At 38.4% G+C, this 14694-nt stretch overlaps 1 protein-coding gene and 1 long non-coding RNA gene across 2 annotated transcripts in view; one reads left to right on the top strand and one right to left on the bottom strand.

Annotated features, from left to right (window-relative positions):
* Nucleotides 1-12840, bottom strand: part of LOC137502436 (uncharacterized) — a 48738-nt gene extending 35898 nt beyond the window's left edge. Inside the window, exon 1 of the long non-coding RNA XR_011018801.1 lies at nt 12746-12840. This is a non-coding gene — a long non-coding RNA (uncharacterized lncRNA). The remainder of the gene's footprint in view (nt 1-12745) is intronic.
* A 229-nt stretch (nt 12841-13069) lies between these two features.
* Nucleotides 13070-14424, top strand: Pfdn1 (prefoldin 1). Its single transcript, XM_067155047.2, has one exon. It carries the CDS (start codon nt 13391-13393, stop codon nt 13763-13765), a length of 375 nt encoding a protein of 124 aa, XP_067011148.1. The 5' UTR covers nt 13070-13390; the 3' UTR covers nt 13766-14424.
* Nucleotides 14425-14694: the final 270 nt, after the last annotated feature.

Below are 14694 nucleotides of genomic sequence, written 5' to 3'. Positions count from 1 at the left end.
TACTCATTCCAATCAGTGCCTCAGAGTAGGGATTGAATAGCTCGAATACTATGATGAACCAGCGTGTTACGTACCAGATGTGTCAGAAAATGTATGAACCAGAGGAATGGCATGCTAAAGAAGTTATCTTACTCCCCAGCTACTTCCCGCCAATATACAGGCAGGCTGTTACAGTCTGTACGACCAGGCGAGTTGCCCGTGTGGTTAGGGGCGAGCAGCTGTGAGCTTGCATCTGGGAGATAATGGATTCGAACCCCACTGCCGGCAACCCTGAAGATGTTATTCCGTGGTTTCCCACTTTCACACCAGTCACACCAGGCTGTACCTTAAAGCCAAGGCCGCTTCCTTCACACCACTATTCATTTCCTATCCCATCGTCGACATAAGACCTACCTGTGTCGGTGCGACGTCAAGCAAATTAAAAAAACCTTGGTATGCTGCAGTAATCCTATCTATTGGGGATGAGAGGAAACAGAAGACAAAAAGCACATCACAACAAACAATGGTCAATGTAATGTTATTGTTGATAAAGTTTATGAGCTCTCTATATTGCAGGCCTTCACATTAGTTTTCTTTCGACTCTATGATATTAGGGTGTCCTACAAAATTATTTATATTGTAGACTCGAGTTCCTTATTCTCAGACTTTACATACCGACTTTCACTAAATTCTGTTTACCCATTTTGTCGTGACTCGGGACTTAGTAACAAAAATCCAAATTCTTGAATATCTGATTATATGCGGTAAGGTAACAATGTATAAGACTTAAATGATCGGAAATTTGATAACTTCTTGCATAACTACCACTAACTTAAGACATAACTAAAGTTATGTTAGTTATGTAGTATTTATCGATACGACTACTATGAACATAAATAATTTATTTGAGAATTACATTTCAGGCCTTCTCCTAAACTACCATTTCACTCAACATGAATAAAATAATTTGTAGCCTAGATTGCAGTGGTTCATCACCCGACATTACATACCAATTTTCCTTAAATTCTCTTCAACCGTTTTCTATTGATGCGTGTACAGACAGACAAATTACGGAAAAGTAAAAAAATGCATTTCCTTGTTACTTGTGGACATGACAGATACAGAAATATCATTCATTTCAAATTCTGAGCAATGCACAGGCAAAACACTTATTTTATATATATAGATTTTGGGCTGTAACAGATCCATCAAACTACGCGTCATGGAAGTAGCCTGCTGGACAGTTTTCAGCGACTAACAGTACTGCTCAAAGTGTCAAGAGGCTGGTGGGGCAATTTTACACAGCAAGAGAAATATTACTACAGACAAATGGGACACATCATTCCTCTTGCTCAGAACCTGCTGACAAATCAACTTACATTGGTCAGTACTTTAAGATAAACCAAAATGGAAATTCTGCCCCGTCATAGTGCTGTGATTTTTTTCTTCACGCTGATAAGTGCGTCGCACAAAATAAACATATCATATGGAGAGTTTTTTCAGGTTTACATGATGAAATTCCTTCTGTCGGTGGGTCATGCAAAACTTTTGTGACTGGACTTTTAGTCTCATGAAGAGGAAGTACTGTATGACATACCGCCTGTCATAACTTAAAGCTCTCATCATCAGAAAAGAAACTGGAGAGCTGTTGAAGGGACCCAGAATGCCCTATCTCTGCAAAGATAAATTTGATGTACCTATTCTTAAAAACTATGACAGACATATGAAACTTGTGTGTTTTAGAATATGTACCTTGACTAGCTACTGAAACATATACAATTAAAATTGTGCCTCAGATGTAATAAATATAATCCTTTTTAAAAGTGTCAAAAATGTACACTTTACAGAACATAATTTTCATTGAAGTGACTAGAAATTTGAAATTAAGCCATTAGAGATCCTCGATAAATGTTTCGTGCTCCTACATGTAGAACCTGAGAAAAGGTACATTAAGTTATGTTTATTGCAGCCAGTGACCATTTAGTGTGAAGTACATGAATTTACAAATTTTATTTACAGGTCTTATTCACTACAGAATTTCACCAGCAAATCTGTTCTCATCTTGCAGTTTAACACGCGATATCTCACACTGGTCACCGCACCTTGGGCATGTACAGTTCGTGCCGGCCTCGTGAAACTCTGGATGTTGCACAGCTTGTAGTAAAATCCATGCACTCAGATTCTTGTCACTGTGTGGCGGAGTTCGTATCCTCCCTGCATCCATACATGGCTTGCCATAGTCTCAGTAACGTATTATTCCTCCCATATCTTATGTTTCTTCTCATGCAGTTCCCTCAGTAAGTCCTGGTAGGCTAACATCGCTGGTAGTAAGAGCTTCAGTTGTAGCTGTTCTATAAAGAAGGGCTCTCTGATCAATTCATACAAGCCAAGAGGATGTGTATTTGGAGAAACAGAGCACCCTTTTCAAGTATGTTGCCTTCAGTTTCTCTATCGTTTCCAGGTTTGTCTTCAGATGTGTAATAAAAAAGTTAACTTATGGAAAAACAGTCTCCACAGTCAATGTCAAAATAAGCTTGCCCCATAACTTTGCTCATGCTCCTCTTCAAACTGGTCTATAAGTTTTCTTTTTACAGCACTATGTCGGTTTCTGGCTTCCTAGGTTAAATTCTGGAATTTTCAGAGTGTTTGTCGCATCTTAGCATGGCCTCAGTTCGACACTAGACACCCAAAACCAACTTTTCCAAAATCTTGCATCTTGTTACATTTCCTTCCTTGAACATGTCACTGCATCAACGAGGTGTAAGGTACAAATACCTACAAACACAGTCTTGGGAATCTGACTCCAGATAACATTGTTTACACTATCGTTTGGATTTTCTGTCAGTCTGTGCAGATATTCCTTTAATAGACCAGGGTGTGCAAAGTCCCAAAAATCAAGCCTTATTATTTCCATCACAGCAAGAGGCAGACTGCGTGGATGGTTATAGGTTTCTCAGTTATCAAACCACCCACCTCATTATGGAAGTACTACATTTGAAATACTCTCATTGAAACCTTAGAGATAACTTCGGCCATGATGGCTACCAACCGACTACTTTTCATGCACGAGCTATTTAATATTAAAACAAACTTCCACTTACCACACAAAAGTGATTTCTGTATCGTTTTAAAGCTGAAATTCCAAAGTTAATTTTAGATTAAAAATAAGAAAATTTATTTTCTGGCCCTGTGAATATCCATTCCGGGTGTCCTTAATAAATATGTACCGGGCGAGTTGGCCGTGCGGTTGTGAGCTTACATCTGGGAGATAGTGGGTTTGAATTCCACTGTCGGCAGCCCCAAAGATGGTTTTCCGTGGTTTCCCATTTTCACACCAGGCAAATGCTGGGGGGCTGTACCTTAATTAAGGCCACAGCCACTTCCAATTCAGAGGCCTTTCCTATCCCATCGTCACCATAAGACCTATTTGTGTCAGTGCGACGTAAAGCCACTATCAAAAAAGAAAAAAAAGTGTAACTGGCAACATGGTTGGACGAGTTCCTTAGATCACATCTTTTAGCCATTTTACCATGAAAAAGAATATACCCAGGGTTATTTCTTGTCAACAAAGATTGGACTATCGAACTGTAATTGCAAATATTTGCAAGGCAGTTAATCTTCCTCTCATCTCGCATTCGAGCTCACCAGGGAGCCTTTCTTCATTAAGGAACTACGACTACAGCTACTTTTGCCAGCAACTCCTTCATGTAAAGGCCTCATGGAAGTGCTTTGGAAAAAGAAAAATGAAATATGGTCAGAGTTCTACGCTACAGACGCTATGATCTACAGTGATTGGCAACAAGGGAACTATGAGCTGAGACATTTAGTGACATGCTACACCGTTCATGGCTTCCACTTCAAGGTGTGCATGACTAGCAAATATCACAATCCAGACGTCACCTGTGTTTGTGCTTTGTGCAACAGAAGCTGTGATCGATATCACGCAATGATATACAGTGAAAGGAAGTGCTCATTGAAAATGCTTTGCAGTGAGGGACTATCCTAATAACTATTGTTAACTATTTGTTTTTTCCTGCACATTGTGAGCTTTTCCTCTTTATTATTATTATTATTATTATTATTATTATTATTATTATTATTATTATTATTATTAATCTTCCTCCAAACCTACCTAAAAAGTTGGAAGTAAAGAACATTCGAGAATGCTGAACAGTGGAAACTGGATTTGTTGTGCCAATGGCCAGGCGACATTAATGCGTTGATTCCAAATGGGTAGACACCGTGGTTAGCAAATTCGAGTCCCATTGGTTGGAAAGCAAGTAGCAAGACTGTGTTCGCGAAAGGCACACCCATACATAATTAAGAATATTCCAGAAAAGTAAGCAACAAATCAGTTTTGTTATTACAGGATACAAGATATGATATAACGTGGATTTCATGTTTTACGGCTGGATGCCCTTCCTGACACCAACCCCCTATACAAAGAGTAATTACTATTGCATGTTACAGCGGTGGTTGGTGGTGTGGTGTATTGCCTGAATATGAAGAGGAAAGTGTTGACACACAGTTCAAGCTAGAAGAATTAATCAGACGCGATTAAAATTGTCGGCCCGGCCGGAAATCCAACCCAGGAGACTGAACCGAAGGCCTCAACGCTGGCCATTCAGCCATGGAGTCTGACATTAGCGATATAAAAATTATTCAGTAATTGGATATAGACTGTGTGTAGTTTGAGTGATCTTTTAAAATATCCACCACTATTAACATTACTACTCTAATCATATTTTGCACATCTTAAGACAAAACTTCATCGTATACAAGTGCCACCCAAGACAAACTTCTTTTTCACTTTTTTCAAATTTTGAACATGTTTACATATTTAATACGCAAAGAATAAAGCTCCTACGTATTTATGAAAGTTAGTTTAATATGCAAAGCTTATATTCCTTGATGATGTGAATGAGTTTCTTAAATCACTAATCTGAGTACTAACTTACACCCCATTTTCCATAGATTTTCTCGAAATTCAATAAATTCTGTCTTTAGAACTTTAAAGTTACATAAAGTGATCAGTTTTTAAGCTAGAGGCATCTGATTTTCACGAAAATTATCGCAAATTTATCTTAATCTGCTTACCCTCCAGGGTTGGTTTTTCCCTCAGACTCAGCGAGGGATCCCACCTGTACTGCCTCAAGGGCAGTGCCCTGGAGCGAGAGACATTGGGTCGGGGGATACAACTGAGGAGAATGACCAATACCTCGCCCAGGCGCCTCACCTGATATGCTGAACAGGGACCTTGCGGGGGGATGGGAAGATTGGATGGGATAGACAAGGAAGAGGGAAGAAAGTGGCCGTGGCCTTAAGTGAGGTACCATCCCAGCATTTGCCTGGAGGAGAAGTGGGAAACCACGGAAAACCACTTCCAGGATGGCTGAGGTGGGAATCGAACCCACCTCTACTCAGTTGACCTCCCGAGTCTACCACTTTTCAAATTTTGTGGCAGAGCCGGGAATCGAACCCAGGCCTCCAGGGGAAATTTATCTACTAGTCAAAATCTATGTATGTATATATATAAAATAGGAGTTGTCTGTACATGGCTCACAATTTAAAAAGAATGGTATTTCTGCAATGGTCATGTCCACAGGAACAAGGAAAGTCACTTTTTACTTTCCCATAATTTCTGTCTGCATGTATATATGTACGTATGTGCATTGAGAAAACAGCTGAAGAGAAATTTAATGAAAATTGGTATGTCAAGTCGGGAAATGAGCCACTAGAATCTAGGCTATAGATCATTTTATTCACATTGAGTGAAATGGTAGTTTAGGGGAAGGCCTAAAATTTAATTTTCATATATTTATGTTATTAGTGGTCCTATCGATAAATACCACATAACTAAAGTTATATAGAATTAAATTTCCAATCATTTATGTCATACATTTTTACTGTACCAGCTATAACATATTAACGAATTTGGATTTTTGTTACTAAGTCCATATCAACGCCAAGCCAGGAGAAAATGGGTAAACAGAATTTAACGAATATGGTATAGAGCCAGGGAATGAGAAACTACAGTCTAAGGTATAAACAATTTAATTCTTCCTGGATGAAATGGTAGTTTAGGGGAAGGTGCCTAAAATTTAATTTTTAAATATCTATGTTATTGGTCCGAACGAAAAGTACTACATAACAAAAGTTATAGAGAATACAATTTCCGATCATTTATGGTTTATTCAGTTTCACCGTACCGACTATGACGAATGGTATTTCAGAGTCGGAAGAAATCTAAATGTGAAGGGCTACAATATTGAAAGCTCAAAATTAATCAACAATAACATTACATTGAGCATTGTGATATTTGTCTCTTATGCTGCCACTCATCTTCGATAGATGGAGTTACTGCTGCGTACCGAGCGCAACAGCTTGCCGGAATATTTGTGGGAAATACCTGAGGAGTTAGACAACTTTCTTCTTTAGCATGCCATTCCTCTGGTTCATACATTTTCTGATAATGCTGGTACGTAACACACTGGTTCATAGTATACCAGCTATTTGATCCCTACTCTGATGCGCTGATTGGAATAATCAGTGTATACATTCAATAGAATAATGGCACAGACTCTTGACCTGGTCTAGAATTACAATTTCGGCCTATTCCAAATTCTAGTACCATAATTTGGTAAGCAACTCAAAATTTAACCCTAAAAAGAACCATTTCTTAAGAAAAGCTTCCTCCTCTTCACTTTTATTAAATTCTACATTCATTGTATTCCAAATTAGCAGTGAAGAGGGGGTTTCTCCTCTGGCTTGAGGGAAAAATTTGCCTTATTAACATTAAAAGCAATGGTATTTCTCGATTGTTTTTTTCCCCACCAGTAGAATTGAGATCATCTGACACATTATCAAAAGGGCATAGATTTCCCCTGGGACTCTACATTATTAGCCCACCCCCCAAATTGAAGTGTGTTCACTGCTGTCTGCGAGCTCTGAAACTCTGCACTGTTAGATCAGCAGCGTTGTACTGTTCGTTAAGTGAGAAAATCTGTGGTTTTTCATTCGATCAAGTATTTCATATGATAGCATTGTTTTTAAACATTCCTACTAGCGTCATTGTAATAACCTATTTTAATTTCAGTTGGGAAAACCATTAAGGCTAAGGATGTAAAAACGCAGGTGGAGGGAGTGCCTGCCATTATAATGAAAACTCCCCAATTTGATTATGACTGATTGTACGTAAGAGGGCCTACCTTTAAAATGAAAATTCCCTAACCCAATCTTCACATAAGAAAAGGCGTTTGGCGACTTCCTCGTCACGTTTCTAGGGTAACCTTAAGAGCTATGTGGTTTAATACAATCTTACTCGCATCGTGTACACTTCCTAACCCAGAATTCTGAATACAATGTAGAATTCAGTAGCGAAGCACGGGTACATCAGCTATAAGCTCATTCCACGTAAAGAAAACAGTATGAATATTAGTGCTGTGAAGAGGAGGCGGTCCTCCTGTTTATTGAATCGGATAATACGATTACAGCGCTCCTCCGGTGATCTCCGGTACTACCGGCGGAGGCAAAGCAGTCAGGAGCTCCGGAGGTTAACCGGAGGGCCACTTCCTATTCGTAGCAGTAGCTCCGAGTGTAAGGACGTAGTGCGCTGTAATTTCAAACTTACGTCCATGGATGTAGGCGCCCTATAAAAATAGTTACCTACATACACAAAAATTGATCTCTATCACCAATATTCCATACAATACCCCTTAACAAAGACCGTATAGTCATTCAGAATAATTAATGCATCCTCTCATTTGTAATTATATCGACATAAAATACATATCCCATATACCTGTAGGTATAAACCCTGTAGATACAAACAATATATCTAAATAGGTTTAGTTGTTTCTCAGAAAAGTGCAGGCCCTACCTGTGCAGAACTTACACAGTACACTTTGTTTATTATTATCATATTTGGAAATATTCCCATTATATTGGCGATTTAATACAGTAGTTTCAGGTTAAATTTGAATTCGCTTTTAATTTCTGGACATATGTAAAAAACGCGAAAGACGTGCAGAAGTATGGGATGGTTATTTACGAGCGGACGGAGGAGTTCAAGCGGTTCAAGTCTAAGTGCTGCGCTGTAAAACATGGCACAAATTATTCGTAACCTCCGGCCTCGCGGTGTAGGTGGCAACGCGTCCGCCTGTCACCTGACGGCCCCGGGTTCGATTCCCGGCCGGGTCAGGGCTATTTTATTGTAAATTATTCATATCCCTGGCCTGGAGACTGGGCGTTTGTGTCATCCTTAATGTTCTTTTCTCACATTCAACACACTACACTTCCGCTATTTACATAATAGACACAGGTTTCCTCACATATGGTGCAATTAGGGGCAAAAGATCTTCATAGTTCGACGCCCCGAACAAATAGCATTTAAAAAAGAGGAGCGTAGTTTCGCGCAATAATAGCGACAAGTTATAAATTCCTGTGAAAATGCTCGTTCATTTCTCCCGTACCAAGTTCAAACTACGCGCTTGTAATTCAATCGGAGGTTCTCCGGAGGCACCGATTGAATGCGCCCGGAGCCTCCGCTCCGTTAACAGCGCTAATTAATATTGCTCTTACGGCCCTACAAGGAGTGAACACACCCCTCTTATTATAGACATTCATAATACCTCGTGCTTAAAGAATAGTATAATTTACTTTATATTGTATTATGAAAGAATATGGATAGGGCATGTTTTTGCCCGTGAAATAACTATTGAAGCTTTTCTCTTTCAGAAATACAAACGGAGGGAAGAATCACACTGACGGGAACAGCCATCGCTTTGTTGCCTTTCATCACTTTCTTCTGAGTTCTGGTACATTCAATCCGTAATCCGTGGCGCTGTGAATCTCCATCAGGTTATCACTGTCGAAGCATATTCTCTTTTGTGTCGAAGAGAAGTCCTCTATTTGTGTGTGTTCTAATATTCGTGTACTATACAGCAGTTGTTACTCAAGATTTTGATGCTGCGGTGTGCAGAGATTCATCACGGCATGGCTTCTACTGATACAGAAATTCGCTATGATTTTTATCTGTGCTTGGTTTTGTTATTTAGCTTTTGTTTCTGAAGCGCATTTTAGATTGCCACATTTTTACAACTTTTTCATAAGTGCATTTAATTGTTACCAATCTTTTCGTGGGGCGATATGACGGCACAGTAGTACCCGACGTTGCCCGGCCAAATGTATTAAATGCAATTAATTGCATCCCCTATCCTGAACCTATACAAATATTTTTTTCTATTTTCTCCCAGTTTGCATTAAACTTCAGTACTGAGGTTTTGTATGTGCAATAGTTTACCCATTTTGTGTAAAAATAAATAAATCTCCCCCATCCCCTTCTATAACTCCTGTACGATAGATTCTAAGTACATTGCAGCTTAGTTTCTTCCTTTTATTTTGAACTTAAGTACAGAGTTTCACCGATATGCAGGGTTATTCACCTAACATGTTACACGGAAATAACTTCTAAACCATTAAAGATATCAGCATTCTGTTTTCATATTCGTAAATGGTACGCAGGGTCTTGTAAAATAACGTGCTACTTAGTCTCATGGGGTGATTAATAACCGAGATATTGATAATAACTTCATATTTTTAAATGGAACGGCACAAATTCATACACCTGATTTAAACGTTCATCTGCGTACAAGTTCAAATATGTAAGTATTTTCAAAATCGGACAATTACTTTGAGATATAAGAACAGCATGCGCTGTTTTGCATGCCGCGTTAAACGGTGTAAAGTCGGGCAAGGACATTTTATTTATTTATTTATTTATTTATTGGTGACAAAAGGTCCCATGAGCCTCTGGCTCGTGATAGGGACAATACAGTACATACTTTTTTAAGGCAACACAATAATTACATTTCATATACAATGGCTTTTCTGTAAAGTGACAAGTATTTTTTTTTTTTTTTTACATGTTAGGATCATAATTTTTCAGAAGTATATTCAGATATTGCATGGCTGTAATATACTAAATATGGACAATATATATATATTATTGTATTAATTAAAGCAAGTTATATAGAGATTATATTGAGGCACAAGCAGTTTCCTGGGAGTGAGTTCAGCCACAGAATGGATACCAGGCATGTAAGCACCTCGTACACATGTGATGGGTTTGCAAAGTGTGTATGACAGGCGAACACATGACAGGACAGAAAGGGCTGATGTGTTTAACAGGAATAAAATACGTACTTTACCTTGAAAGGAACATAACGAAAGCTATAATTGTCACAAGTAAGAACTGTACACTAAAACTACTGTATGAGTTGAGAAATAAACATAACACAAAATACCGGAAGAGCTCCTTCTAGAAAAGGAAATGTTCAGAACTGATCGTGGTGAGATGACAGCAACACTATTATTTGTTTTATTTTACAGGCATTAATCTCCGCAGAGCTCCAGCGCGACTGTAGTACCGTGCATTCGGGAGAGCGTAGGTTCGAGTCCTGCCCCGCCCAACCTGACAGTGATTTTCAGGGTGTCCCATGTTCAACACCAGGCAAATACCGGATAGGTACCTTTGTGATAGGCCACGGTCGACTTCCTTTCCAAATCCTTTCCATTCCCATCCGTGAGAAAAAACGTTAAACTGAGCGCAATCTATTACATGTCAAAACAAAACTTTAATCTCCCTTCCCCGTTGTGTGTTCGCCAGTCATACAATACCATTGCACACCCAGGGTATGTTACGGTACATCACATTATGTTTACAGTACATGCCTGGTATCCGTTCTGTGGCTGGAATCAAGGCCAGGAAGCAGCTTGCGCCTCAGTATGTCCTTGCCCGACTTCACGCCGTCTGATGCGGCATGCAAAACCGCGCATGGTGTTATTTACATCTCAAAAAGTAATTGTCCGATTTAAAAAAATACTTACATATTTGAACTTGTACGCAGTTGAACTTCTAGTTCAGCTGTATGAATTTGTGCCGTTAGTATCAATATCTCGGTTATTAATCACCCCATGAGACTAAGTAGCAAGTTATTTTATAAGACCCTGGGTACCACTTACGAATATGAAAACAGAATGCCGATATCTAATTGTTTAGAAGTTATTTCTGTGTAACATGTTAGGTGAATAACCCTGTATATGCCGCGGTTTTTTCGTGATTCTGTTGAGCAGAGCCGTTTGATATGGCAACCCTGTTGTCATAAAGGCCGGTCTACACTGTTTAACATTTAACACCAACATGTTGAATTTCACATGTTACAGTTGACATGTATATTGTGATTGTGTCTTCCAATTGACTTTGCATGTTTACTCAGAATGTTGAGTTAACACTTAACATGTTGGCGTGTTTTCCGCTCCAAGTGGAAAACATGTCAAGTCAATTCGTTGTTCGTGCGTTGACGGCACAGCTTCGGCAACTTCCATGATGATTCCATGCCAACACATAACCTAAACGACGCAAACGACGTGCTCCTCATGAAGTAGGATTATAATTACAACACTCCGCAACAATCCTCTTTGTTATAAGCTACAAATACAGTACACGCACGTGTGTCGTTCTCTCTGCACTATACTAAAATGTATAGTCAGGAATGGAGTAGAGCAAGAAGATTAATCTGGACTTAATGATATAATAGAAAGGCCTTATTTGTGGGATGTCTCAGAGGAATACAGATATAAAGCGAAGAAAGCAGACAGTTTCCAGGAACTCGAAAATATCTATAATTGTTCCCGCGAGTAAATGAAAAAAAAAAAAAAAAAAACTAGCGTCCCTCCGCTCCCAGTACAGTCGAGAATTGCAGAAAGTTCAGAAAATTCGGTAGTCGGGAGCTGACGAAGTTTATACTTCAAAGTGGTTTGCTTTTGAAGCAATGAGCAGAGTGAGGGGAGGAAATGTGCCTAATAAAATTGCTTTTCTAAATTGCAACAGTGGCAATAACAAAGGCCAATTCCTCTTCATCTGAGTCCATTGTCCTTATTTAAAAATACTAGACACCATCTAAATGTATTACCATAAATTGATATGATGAACTACCTGTATATAAATAAAAGATGTTAAGTTTAACATGTTTATTAAGTGTGGACACAATGTTAAATGAAACAGTTTTTGACATTTAACATTTAACATGCTGATGGTGTCACCAGTTAACATTTAACACTTTTAACATTTAACATGTTGTTGCTAAATGTTAATCAGTGGAGACCGGCCTTAAGAGCAATACTGTTTTCTTAACATGGAACGACCGGTAGAGTGATAATGAAGTTTACTGTCCTACACTATGACGCTGTTAAATCTTAATACGGAGCAGCGAATCAAATTGTAAAGAGATTTATGAGAATGGAAAGTAGGCCTAACTGAAGTGTGGTAGTTAAACATTTAACTTATACTCTAACGTGCCCCTTCGCAATTTTCCACAAGGGAACGCATGGTACTTTAAGTCCTTAAGTTTGAATGGGGGAAGAAAAAGAATAAAAATGGATATAATTACCGAACGCAAATACGCGTAGTACTTTACCACACTAGATATAATTTGTCAATATAACAACACTGCCTGCTTCACAGCTATGGGAATATTTTAAGTTCCAATTGGACCAATTTGACAGAAACCTAGGCCCATTCCAGGTTTCAATTTCATCACAGCGATAAGTATATAACTTATAACTAAACAATATTTTAGCTCAACTGCAAATCTAAGATTAACGTGGAGCGAAAGTTTACAGCCTTCAACAACTAACATTAGATTATTTTCAATAAATTATCTGAAGACTTAAAATATTGTTAATCTGAGCACATGTATAGCCTTACCTGTCAACTTCTTGTTACGAATACAGATACGCTTGCAACCGACTTCTAGCACTTGCCGAGCTTGACTGCGAAGCTGCAAGCTGCAAACCAAGGACTGGCAAAGAGGCTGGGACGTGACGTTACTCCCAATGCCGCTCCTTGCGCTAGGCTCCAATCCGTCCAATCCAATGAGGAATGAGGACGTGACGCGATGTGACACCTTCCTTAGCAAAGAAAATTTATTATTCTATCGTTTACTCCTATCACCTGTAAGACCAAGGAGGATAGAAGACTTTTCTTCTCTGACTGACATTTCTCTTTGGGTACACCTCTTTAACCTCTTCGTCCACATTCTTAGCTAACATACTGTGCACACATTCTCTTTGATCCTGTGGAAATATAATCGTTCTTTGAAACATGTTGCATTATATTACTGACGTTAGATTCTAGTATATTTCATAACGTCTAGGTTTGTTAGTGAAATATATTTTGTGAATTTCTAAAAGTAATGCAGTACTCCTGATTTCACAGCATACAAAGGGAAGAGATTTTTCGTTTGTGGAACGCAGTTACCTCACACTACACTTTTTGAGGTTAGATTGTGCTCAATCATAAAATCTTCAGAAGAAGGGCTTATCACTTGAAAGAATACGTTAAGTTTTAGAAATGGCTAAAACCGTTGATCTTGAACTGAAGAGGGCCTTCGCTGAGTTGCAGCAGAAAATGTTGGAAACTACTCAAAAGCTAAAACTCGCAGATGTCCAGATTGACTCTCTCAAACGTTCAATGCAACATGCAATGTTAACTGCTAAAGAAATCGCTGCTTTACCACCCGAAACTAAGACGTATGAAAGTGTTGGGCGAATGTTTTTGTTGACGGACATTGCAGAGGTCGGTCAGAATTTGCAGAAAAAATCTGCAATTAGCTCCGATCGAATTAAGACTCTTGAGAACAACAAGCAGTATTTGGAGCGGAGTTTGAAAGACAGCGAGAATAATCTACGTGAAATGGTGCAACAGAAGAAACAGTTTGCTACGTAATTTGTTGTGATTTAGATAATACTCAAATGCGTTTTTATACTAATAACCCACTTTGTGTAATTTATTAAAAATCTATGCAATAGTCCCAGTTTCAATTTTGATACACTTCATTAACCTTTGTCATTTTTTTTGGGTGCAAAACGTCTGTTGCTGTTACTCAGATTAGTACTACTTTTCAATCGGACGTGTTTGAGTCAAGCTAGGAATGAACTGAAAGGTGAAATGACATCAAGAAACACAGGACTTTTTGCACTTTATTGCTTGTGGATAGTGTTTAGGAAATTAGCCTATCATCAAGACCATAATGCAGTGAATTTATTAAGTCAAAAAAAAGTGGTAGACTAAAATTTTATTTCCTAAACTGCTTTGTATTTTAACAGTCTACTTGTAAAAACTTTATTCCTCAATCTGTATTTTATTTTTGTGTATCAGTGATGATACCTTTTGATATCCAGACAAAAAGAGGGATTATAATTGTTACTAATGCAACTGCTATTTCTAAAATCAAAAAACTTGTTAAAGACTTTAGTTCTATTCCAGGATAAGACATTATATTCCTTCCATTTCTTTTAACCTGTGCCTTTTATAATCAAATAACATTGTGATAATTTCTTGCAAAGAAGAGAAAACACATAGTAAATTGTAACTCCACAACTAGAGATTGGTATTAATTATTTCCTTCTCTGGTGTTATTTTACCTAGTGTACAATACTGTACACGAAGTGTGGCTATAGCAAGTAGTATTACTGAACAAATTGTGGTTGATTTCATCGTAAAAAATTTACTAACTAGTTCACAAAAGAGAGGTTACGAGTGCAACATTGCGCAGTTAACATGTTGTTGCAGTGTGTTATGCAAGGTTGCCAGTTTTGAAACTTAGGTCAGGCTAGTGACAAGATCATTGGTCTTAATTGGTTAGATCTGCATAA

Source organism: Anabrus simplex, chromosome 10 (genome assembly GCF_040414725.1).
Source record: "Anabrus simplex isolate iqAnaSimp1 chromosome 10, ASM4041472v1, whole genome shotgun sequence".
Classification (NCBI taxonomy): Eukaryota; Metazoa; Arthropoda; class Insecta; order Orthoptera; family Tettigoniidae; genus Anabrus; species Anabrus simplex.
The sequence above is the reverse complement of the archived record's forward strand: the minus strand, read 5'-3'. Positions and strand labels throughout refer to the sequence as shown.